The sequence below is a fragment of the Glycine max genome, chromosome 17 (assembly GCF_000004515.6).
Source record: "Glycine max cultivar Williams 82 chromosome 17, Glycine_max_v4.0, whole genome shotgun sequence".
In the NCBI taxonomy this organism is placed as follows: Eukaryota; Viridiplantae; Streptophyta; class Magnoliopsida; order Fabales; family Fabaceae; genus Glycine; species Glycine max.
In genome coordinates, this window is record NC_038253.2 from 1,177,676 (window position 1) to 1,188,876 (window position 11,201).

The 11,201-nt window shown below is 34.1% G+C and overlaps 2 protein-coding genes and 1 pseudogene across 2 annotated transcripts; 1 reads left to right on the forward strand and 2 right to left on the reverse strand.

Annotated features, from left to right (window-relative positions):
- Positions 1-284: 284 nt before the first annotated feature.
- Positions 285-3,261, reverse strand: LOC100775209 (DEAD-box ATP-dependent RNA helicase 58, chloroplastic-like; annotated as a pseudogene).
- Positions 3,262-3,720: 459 nt separating this feature from the next.
- LOC100775754 (E3 ubiquitin-protein ligase RHF1A) lies at positions 3,721-7,094 on the forward strand. Its single transcript, XM_003550456.5, has 8 exons — positions 3,721-4,024; positions 4,862-4,908; positions 5,030-5,092; positions 5,195-5,306; positions 5,461-5,765; positions 5,864-5,971; positions 6,062-6,365; positions 6,673-7,094. The coding sequence occupies exons 1-8, from the start codon at positions 3,860-3,862 to the stop codon at positions 6,697-6,699; spliced, it is 1,131 nt and encodes a 376-aa protein (XP_003550504.1). The 5' UTR covers positions 3,721-3,859; the 3' UTR covers positions 6,700-7,094.
- A 1,262-nt stretch (positions 7,095-8,356) lies between these two features.
- LOC100800379 (uncharacterized) lies at positions 8,357-9,945 on the reverse strand. Its single transcript, XM_003549935.5, has 2 exons — positions 9,241-9,945; positions 8,357-8,919 (listed from the first exon to the last, which is right to left on the reverse strand). Exons 1-2 carry the CDS (start codon positions 9,361-9,363, stop codon positions 8,689-8,691), a joined length of 354 nt encoding a protein of 117 aa, XP_003549983.1. The 5' UTR covers positions 9,364-9,945; the 3' UTR covers positions 8,357-8,688.
- Between the last annotated feature and the right edge of the window lie 1,256 nt (positions 9,946-11,201).

Below are 11,201 nucleotides of genomic sequence, written 5' to 3' on the forward strand. Positions count from 1 at the left end.
TCTCCATCTCTCCAAACTCTCACTAACAAACATATCTTAAAAATACTTGTAACAATTATCTTTTCTAAGAATGCAGCTGGAATTCCACGCACCCATTCCATCATGGTATAGTCCAGAATTTTTGCTTTTCTTTAGAAGCTGGTTGGTATTTTAATATTCTATCAGTGTCCACGTGATGAAGATCAAGTAGAATATAAAACGATTTTAACGATGAGGTAACTATGAAAATAGAGTCAATTTGAGGCACATTATATAATAGTCAATCAGATTAAAATATGTGAAAGTTTAGTCAAGGTTTATGGAATAAGCTCTTCACAGTTAAACATAACTCATTTTCATATCTCTGCAGAACAAATCGCTCATCTGGAACTATAATGCTGGTAACAGTACAATTGATGTCAGAAAAGGGTTTTCTACAAGTTCGCCCTGCTCGATGAAGATAATCTATTGCAGTCCTTGGTAGATCAAAGTTGTAAATGTGAGGCATTTCTGGAAGGTCAACTTCCCTAGCAGCTATATCTGTTGCTACAAGAAGATAGCCACCTCCTTTTCTAACCTCCTGAATCAAAGAGAAGACAAAATGTTGTTACCACCCATTTCCCCCTTAATTTAAACTTGCCATTTACTCACAATTAATGCTACAGTCTCCAAGCAAGCAAACTTCTGGCATACGGTGGTGTACTGGCTTAAGAATTTTGATGAGAAGGTTTAATTCCACGACAATAGCAGTCACATTAAGAATTAAAAATCTAGTATATTTTAGGCAAAGGACTGGGGTAACTCTTGAACTGCATTTTCCCACTGGTGATCAATGTCATCATCCTCAGCCAGTAATCATCAGAGCTCCCTTAAATTTTGGTTGACTGATTAATTTCCTAAGGCAGTGATGTCAATTTTGAAGAGTGCTACCAACACACATCCTAACACTGTTTTCAACATTCTTTTCTATTAGTTGAAACTTATGTGGGTCCCACTAGTTTGGAAATGAGACCCACCAAAAGGAGAATGAGAGACACTCAGACACATATTAGTAGGATCCACATGTATTCCATCGAATAGGAAAGGAGAATGTGTTGCTAGTATTTTGTGCCAAGGTTTTATTAAAATATTGACTGTGTTATCTGAACCAATATACTTGCTGGTTCCCAGTTAATCCAGAACCAACCAGTACAATTTGGTTAACAGAAAAAGAGTTTGACTTGTTAATCAAAACTTATTTCGAACCTAGCTACAAGTTATAGATTGAAGGATGACTGTTAAAATGAATTTAGATGCAGAATACAGTGGTCATAATGCATGGAGGACAGACAATTAGTGGGTTACCAAAGAAATCTCCTAATATCAATCCACTGAATGGCACTAACCAACAGTGAAGCTGCTCGTGAATTGAAATTCATTTTGTCTTCAAGGAGGAGAATATCTAAATCACCTTGGTATGATGTCTTCAAAAAGTCAATCAGAAGGGATGTTGATGGAGCCTTTCCAGCCTTTTTTGACTTCTCAGACTGCATAACAGAATATGTAACATTAGATGATAGATAGCATTTCGCATACATGCAATCAGGTCCTATGAATATGGATTTTAAGCAGTGTTACAGGAAAATGATCAATAAAAAATAAGGGTTTATATGACTATATCCTCTAAAATGCAAGTATTAACCTCTCATGAGAAAATCATAGTCATACTAAATCTATAGTTTGTTATCCATGTGCTTGTATTTTGTAAAAAATTAAGCAAAATTGTAATCAATGATCATCAACAATGCAATTAATCTCTAAAGTGCACCTTGTAATTTAGAGGATCTTGATCCAGGAAGCTATTCAACAGCTCAAGCACTAATGACAATTACAACTACTTAAGTATAGATTTCAAATGGTTATACAGGGAAAAGTGATAAAAAAGAAATAACTAATCTAACAGTACTGGCACAAAATAGCAATACAACATAGGAAAGATTCATCACCTTAAATATGCATTGGATAATAGTTATGCTAGACTAGATGGAATTATTTTATCAATCATCAGTTAATGATAACTATGCACTTTATAACTGTTTCTCATGCCAGGGACTACTGCTCTGAAAAATTATAAAGGAAAGTAAGTCATGTACTAATGTAAAATGTTTAAACTTTAAAGTTTTAAGTAAATTTCATCCACTCCCAGGGCATGACCTACTGATTGCATATTGCAATGATGCAAAATGCTTATTGCATAATCTAATTGAAGAAGAAGAAAATTCTTTGCATACCTGCTCAGCAACAAATATAATGCCAAACTCAGGCGCATCAGATTGTATCAAGGATAACAGGGTTTGTAATTTTCTTTTGGTATCAGATATCTGATTATTGAAATCGCATTAGAAATTAGTTAATACAAAAAGATGTAATTGAAGTTTAAACAATTCTATATATATCTTTCCAGGGTCTAAGGGTGGCAGGCAATATAAATTTTGACATGGTAATAAATTAGAAATACACAAGGTTTCTTCAATAATCAATATTGCTTACTATGAATCTATGCTATAGGCGAGATGGCATGGGCTCCACTGCACTGACATGAATATGGACCACATCTCTCTGGAAAACAAATGAAGAAGTAAGACAGAAAGTTTAAGGTACCTCAAAGACAAACATATAATCAGTTCAGCATACCTTTGCCCATTTCTGCTGCACAAAGTCATGAATAAATCGGTTGTGCTGTGGTATGGATGCACTGGCAAAGACTGTCTGACGGTTATGGCAAGATGAATATGAAGTCAAAATCTTTCAAAGAGAACTCACTTGCTTTGAAGAATTGAAAATGCAGTCAACCTAAACAGACAATAATATAAAAGTAATAAGAAAAAAATATTTATGAAGTTGCCTAGGGGCAAAAAGAAAATGAGAAGCTGGCAGGGCTTATATAATTCCAGGTCTTGTAATTTTCATATTTCACGATTTGTAATTTCCTAAAGGTATGAATGCTGCTTTCACTAATGGAAATGTGGAAATAAAAATAATGAAATCAATATTCTAAAAAAACACTTTTAAACTACCTTTGATATATTTCACCTGCCAGAGCCCTGAACTACATAACTTTTTCAAAGCAATTATAGCTGGATGGTGGTGCAGTAAAACAAGACAAATCTGGAAATTTGCTTTCACATTTTACCGAATAATGTATAAAGACTAACTGATTTAAATTTTAAAGATTAAAACTTTTACCTCATCAACAATCAGCACCCGCACAGTTTCAAGTGAAAAAAAATGTCTTTCAAGCATTTGGCATAAAATATGTTTAATTTGTCTTTAAAGTAAATTTTATCACATCACAATTTTTTTTTAAAGAGACATTAAATATAAATTAACTTTTAATGTTAAGTTTTTCAATACCCGTTCTTATAAAATATATATTAATTTATTATTATTATTATTGTATTCTCTAGTCTCTACTGGCCTTAAAAAATTCATGTTTTAAACTTTTAGTGTTATCATGCTCAAACCTATAAATTTTGTATTCTTCAATCTTCATTGAGTTGAGTTCAATGAACTAAATTCCTGGATCAGGGTCGACTAGTTATATTATGTTATATCTCGAGTCTTAAAAAATATAATCTAATCATATTCTAGTTATATTATGATCTAATCATATCTTATGATAAAATAAGACAATGCAGAATTATTATAAAGGTTGATCGATTAGATTCCATGAAAATCAAACCGTCTGAATGGGATCTTTCCTACGTTTTCACTTCGGGCCTTTCTCTTCTTTTCACATTTATTTGTCTTTGACCTTTTTAAACACTCACTAGCTCTCTCTCTCTCTCTACTTTTCTACGCTTCTTTTCTTTATTTTATTCTCTTCTGTTCTCCGCTACCTATGGCGAATTTCACCTCTTCCTCCTCCTCCTCTTGTTCTCCCTTACCTCTATCTCTAACTATGTCACACATTTCACCTCCGTCATCTTCTGCGGCTTTCGACGACAGTTCCGAGGACGCCTGCAGCATATGTCTAGAGCCATTCAGCACCCATGACCCTGCCACCGTATGATCCACCGTCACAATTTTATTACCTCAACTTGTTCTATTTTCACTTTCTGCATCTGGGTTTGTCCAAAAGTTACAGACTTGAATTAATGATCCCGTTCCCTGGGCTTATTGGTTCTGCATTTTTATTTTTCATCAGATGGAACTGAATCATAGGTTTGCTTCGTGCGATTTTTTTTTTTTGGGGGGGGGGGGGGGGGGGGGGGGGGAGTTTAAACATGTTCTGGTACTAGGTTTGTGTGTCTGATAGGTCACTAATCTGTAGGTTTAAAAGATTGATATGGTTGGGAATTTCATATATATATATATATATATATATATATATATATATATATATATATATACTTCATTTAACATTTTATATAGTGGCTCCTTTTTCTTTAATAAAATGTGTGTTTATTTTATTTTACTCTTTTGAGATACATATGTGATATGTGGATCTGTTTTGCCATGCCATGGTGCTTATTTACCCAGCATAAGGAATGATAAACGTTAAACAATGTGCATATTTGCAGTCTGTTATTTTCTCTTATTCTTGCACCAATTAGTTTAACATCCTGATCTAGTTGGGAGTTTGAGGATTAAGATTGTTGTTTAACCTTTGACTGAGTGTTTAACCTTTTTAAATCTAGGAATGCCTTTGGTTTTCATGTGTTGAACATCGTAAGCATCCATACCATGTCTAAGTCTAATAACGGTACCATGCTTGATGTGTGTATGAGTTGTGAGTTGCGAGCTGTAGAATGTCAAAAGGAAGCTTTTACAGTCTGTAGCCTGTAGGTAGTAGTATAAACATCCGAAGATAAACATTGACACGTTTCTTTTTCAACTCCAGATAACCAGTTGCAAACATGAATATCATCTGCACTGTATCCTTGAATGGTAAGCCAAATCGCTCAATGGATGATTTATGTTTGACCTGTTAACTTCTGTTTTTTTGAAGCCTTGGAAAGTGATGTGAATTGTTTGCTTTCATCTATAAATCTTTTATTCTCCCCTTAAGGTTGCAGAGAAGCAAAGAATGCCCAATATGTTGGCAGTTACTTATCTTGAAAGACCCTGCCAGGTATTTATCTTTGTTGGAAATCTCCATTCTTCTTTTTCTTGATACCTTTTCATAGTCTGCCTTGTAGTTTTAACTTTTAATCAACCGCCCATCTTTTTGTAGCCAAGAGCTTCTAAATGCAGTGGAAGCTGAAAAACGCTTAAGTTCAAGAACTGTATATTCACATGCATTCATGGATTCTCGTAGCCCCCTTCAACGGCTTAACAATGACCAAGTGAGTGATATACCTAAGAATTGAAAGTGTTATTCTGTTTTGTTTTGTTAATATTTATTTGTAGAGGTTATGCTGATGTGAATGTCATTTCATTGATTTGAGGAAGGAAAATATATGATCACTCTTTGATGTGAGGCAAACTATTTTGTCGCAGGATGATTCTTGTTCAGATGATTCTGATTTTGATGAACAACTTATGCAGCACCTAGTTTCTGCTGCAAGTAGAGCTCGCTATATCTGCAGAAGCAAAAGGCAGAGATCCCCCGGAGCAGGTCCTTCAGAGGTTCTTGTTTTTAACTCTTCTATACATGCTTCAGGGATGCAACCAACACTTACAACTTCACCGACTTCTGGTGTACCTTCTGCTGCTCACATTCAATCTCCAACATCCACCTTTTCCTGTGTTGGCATGGTTACAACAAATACTTCTTCCGAGAGTGACATGCCTTCCAAACCCAGGTATTAAGCAGTGCATTCGTTTGTTTACAAGGAAGCTTTTGCTGTCCCTAACCCTATTCACTTGTTGATTTCTCATTTATGTTCCTTGGCATGTTCAGAGTCATCTATAGCCAGCCATCACCTGAGAGTGCTAGGAGACTAAACACTTCTGAGATGTTCTCCTTCTCTGAGTCCTTCAAATCCAAACTTTCTGCTGCTTCAGCTAGGTAAACGTGTTTGCGCATATGAATTCTTGCATGCTAGAAGTTTAGAATCCCTTTGGTTATAATATATATGTCTATGAAATATTGTAATAGATGTAAGGAATCAATTTCAAAAAATACTCGTGGTCTTAAGGAGAAGTTGATTGCACGTAATGCTTCGGTGAAAGAGCTGAGTAAAGGTGTTCAGTGTGAGATGAATGCAGGCATAGCTTGCGTTGCAAGAATGATTGAACGCCTTGATCTTACCTCAAAATGGTCCTCATCTGCTCTCATCCCTGTTAAAGGGAAGTCTGTCCAAGAGAATGGAGTTTTGGTTGGCAATGTTACTTCAAATGCTTCCTCACTTGATTCTAGCTTGGTTGCTGTTGGAGTGGAAACTCCTCCTTCATGTGTTCAGGTTTACTTAATACATTTAATCCTTAGTTTTGTACTTTAAAAATTAATTAATTATATTTATATGCCATATTTTTGGGATAGTCCATTATCATGTACATAAGATAAGCAGTAAAAGAAAGAGACTAAAAATAAACAAAACAATTCAGTATGCATGTTTGATAGGAAGAAGTTGGGAATAAAAGGGAGGGATACCATTACCATAGAAATGAAATGAAGAGAAGTTGGGGATTTGTTTTTTTAATCTTAATGAATTTTTTGTTTATAAGTGGCTAATCAATCTATTTTCATGTGTTGCCTTTTTGATTCAGAGTGGACATGATGCGGCGAGGACTTAAGCTCGAATGGTGAAATCTTTCATGTTGTCTCACTAAGGCCTGCAATGCAAGAGACGACTTGATAATAACCAACGTGGCTGTTGGTATGCGTCCTGCATTTGGTCAATAAGTTGTAGAAAAATTTAATTTCAAATAATTAGTTTACTGAGCCAGTCCTTCATCTTCTGTTGAGATAATGCACCTATCTATAAGACTGCTTTCTTCTTGTGGGAGTGGATTCATTACATGTTCTTTTCCTGGCTGAGTTTTCTGGCTCTGTGGTGGAAACTTAGACTCCTTGCTTGCCATTTTTGCTTAATTAGAAACAGATTAAATTGATTGTGAAGAAAACTTTTGGGTGCTACAAGTATATGGTATGAGGATATATATATATATATGTCTAATAATTTGTTTTAGTTTTTATACGAGACTAAAAACTTTCTTTCATACTTCAACATTTACATTTTTGCAACTAATTTGGTTTACGTAAGATTAACAAATAATAACCATTTACAAGTCACCTAGTGGGATAAGGCGTTGTTGTTGTTGTACAAGTCACGTGGAGTAAACTAGTCTAACATCGAAGATAAACCAAATTAATTGCAGATATTGAAATATGTGTGTGTGTAATAGATTAGAGAAAAGCATAACGTGATGAAGCTCGATCTAGGGTCTTCCTAAACAGCAAATCATACCGCCAAGAGTGGGGAATGGATAGAATAATTGATTGACATTCATGACTAAGGCAAATCGCCATGACCCAAAACTTACGAATGCAATTGCAATCATTTAAACCGCTTTACCAGCGACACTGATGGATCAATCAAGTATACATGTAGATGTAGGAAGCGTGCAAGGTATAAGAGATGAGAATATCAGACTAACAAATTTCAATTGATTAAGATTAAAGTTAATTTAAATAGTTTTAATAATTTATACATAGATATTAAGTTAACGTTAATTTCTTATTAGATATATTGTATATATAAAATTTAAATAGATGGTCAAGATTAAAATTTTAATTTTATCTCATAAGAAGTCATTTATTTTTTAACTATGAAAAACAAGAGATATTATTCACTTTTGATTTACGCTTTTAATGGTTTCAATTTCAATGTGTGGTTTAAGTGTTGTTGAGGTTGAGGTGTCAACATAATAATTGTGTGGTTTAGGTGTTGTTTGGCTTTCGCCCCGGTTCTTTTTTGCCAAAAAAAATATCCAATCCTTTTGAAGTTACTTCATTCTTCAGTCTCACGTCAAAAGTTTCTGTTTTTTTTTTTAATGACATGATATGTAGAAATAGATGCTTTTGTGAAAGTGCTTTGATCTATATTTTTTTAACGCTCGAGTATAACTATACTATTTTTTTAGCAAAAGTTCAATAAAAAATGTTCTTTGCAAAGGTCATCAAACTGCCAATATCTTTAAGGCAACTGGCGCAGCTTACTATATTATGTCAAGAACAACCTTGACAAAAGTAGTCAAGTCCAAAAACTTTAAGGAAACAGGAAACAGTGAACAAAACATAAATATCTAGTCATAAGCATAACGTATGATTTTATTTTTTTGTTTCTTTGAATTATTGTCATGCTAGTAAACACATATTGGTTATGACTCGGTCACACACACAGCGAAACAAAAAGAAAATTCGAAAGAAATGATATAGAAAACAAGGATAATCTCATCAAAGCAGATAACAATAATTAATCACGCTTGTGCTTGTGCACGCGGTGAAGGGTTACAAACCTTGCTATAAAGACTAGCAAGTATATATTGGCGATCCCCAAAACTAGTTCACAAGATAGGGGTTATCCCCCACTTAATTTATATACATTAATTTGGTCGCTTCATTAGTCAACGCATATTGACCTATACATGCATGAATCCTTCAAACTATATAACCATAGATTATTGCCTAAAGACTAAAGAATTAGTCCCGTAAGTCATTAAACTTGGCAAAGTAATTAATCAATAGAACTTATGCAGTTTTGTGGGAAGATATATATATCTTCAACCATTTTTGGGTTTGAAAGAACTTGTTATAGGAACTTGAGAAACCGTTCTTGTATCTTGAGACTGCTTTCGATACTTTGCGTTTGAGCTTGATCTTCCTTTCCTGTGCTTCCTTCTAGGCTGTGTGGATTGGGGGATAAACACCCCCGTCCCTTTGCTTTGTCTTATCAAAGCCTGCTCATAGAGGAAAGCAGATTGTGGAGGATGATAGATTGATCCAGAAAAAGTCTGAAAATTAGATAAGAGTGCCATGAACATAATGAGTAAAACCTATGTTCAAAAATGTTATATAATTGTAATAAAAAAAGATTAAGTTCATGTCTCCATAAACTTCTTATAAAATAAAAAGAAACAACAATGGTAAAATGAATTGAGTTTCTCTTTTAAGCTAAAATTAAGTTATACATATTAATCTCTTCGAAAGTTAAGTTGACTTTTAGTATTATTTTTATAAAATATTTATCGAGAAGTTTATTGAAACAGAAGCTAAGTTGAAAGGAAGATGCATGTGGTGTGTAGGAGGAGATGCAAGTGGAAGTAGTGAAAAACCTGAAGAGAGTCAGGAGGACAAGTAGCAAGGGGGTCTTCATCTTCATCCATAATTAGGAGAGAAATTTGCTTGCTCAAGTCTGCAAAAAATAGGTCATTTTCCAGTTCCACAGCAACCTCCATAAGCACGAAAGCAGTTAAATGAAGTATCAAGAGTTGATACTCCCTCTTTGAACTTTGATGTGTCTTTTATTCTGTTGTCCTAAAAGTAAGGGGGTTTAATAGAGGAGAAAAGGGTAAGCATGAAATGTAAAGGATGGGATGGGCATGTGGGTTGGTGGGGTCATGGCCAATCTGGCTAAGGCCCACTAGAATCATGCAAGTCTATTGCCATTTTATCCGATTGATCTTAAAGGAGATGAGGAACAGCAGGAAACAACTATTGCCCAGATATCTAATCCAAAATATGTAGATTCATGATTTATACTTGGTTGTGAATGGTCCACCCTCATATCCTAAAAAGAAGTTATATTATTATGTTATGGCTCATCAGATTTATAATAGATCATAGCTCAGTAAACAATCAATTTTTGCCCCCCCAAAGGTTCTTATCTCTTTCGTATCCTTGTAGCGGTTGCTCTTGGTTAAGATTAAACCACCGAGACAGATCCTGCATGCAACCGTCAGTGGATCTTCATCTTGAACAACTTGCAATTGGACCCAAATAGTATCAAAAGTGTATTTGGTACCTTTTTTTTGGGAGTAATAGTTGGACAAGGATAATGGGGTAGGATTAATCGATTATACTACTATAAAGGGTCACCGTCAGAAGTCGCAACTTAAGCAGCGATATAATAGAGAGGACAAGGCAAGTCAATTTGTTCAGACAGTTGCCTTTTATCCAACCTCGGTTTAACTCTTAAAATTAGAGATTTATTTTTATAAATAAAAATTATTAATAAAAATAAAGAAATCAAATCTAACTTAAAAAAAGTGGAGGCAAGTTCACTTATTTTAAGAAATGAGCAAATAATCTGAACTTATCTTTGAGATGGGTTAATCATTCAATCCACCTAGATTTTTTTTAAAGAAAAAATACATGAGAATGTGCTTAGAATTAAATAAAAATGATGGCGTATGTAGTCAATGCAAGTTAATCTACTTAATTTGTCATACACAAAAAAGGGTTTCAATGGATTTGTTCATTATTTACCCACCCATTTTAAAGATAGGTTAACCTATTCTCCGAAGGTCAAATTAAAAAACAAAAAATCTAACAAATTGACTCATTTCAACTCATCTCAACTCATTTTGTGGGTGAGTTATACAAGAGAGATTATAATGGATTAATGAAACCAGTCAACTTGTTAAACGACTCAACTTAATAGATTAAAGTCATTTTAACATTCCTACTAATCTTACTAAGTCAATTGTTCTATAAAAAGAAACTTCATTTTTTATAACTTATATTCCTTTTTTTTCAGTCACATTAATTAATATTATTTTCTTTATTTTTCCTTCGGTCTCTCTCTTCCCACTTGGATACATCAAGTGATCAAGGGACGTTGGATGATCATTTTTGGTGTTTATAGTACTTAGCTTTTGAAAGTCTTAATCCAGAAAAATACTAAACACGCATCATCTCACGTCTGCATAATTTCTATCATCTGAAAGTTACTTATTCTATCTTATTTTTCGCCCAACTACCCCTGACCAATGGAAATGTGCTTCCTGATTATGTGGAAGAAGCATTATTCTTTGGACCATGTGAGTGTTGTTTTCATAATAGCTATAGTGTTTGTATTTTTATTTTTCGCGTACCCATAGTTTTAAATTACGTCTAAAGTTGCGTTGCACTTATAGAAATTATGAATAATTAAAAATTCAAAACAATCGAAATGATTATTGCCGCAATTCATATTAATTATTATACATTCGGCTCTTGACTTCAATATCTTCTTGCATGGAATCTGCTACCACAACCCGGCAAATGAATCTCTAGTTAATAATCTGACAATAAA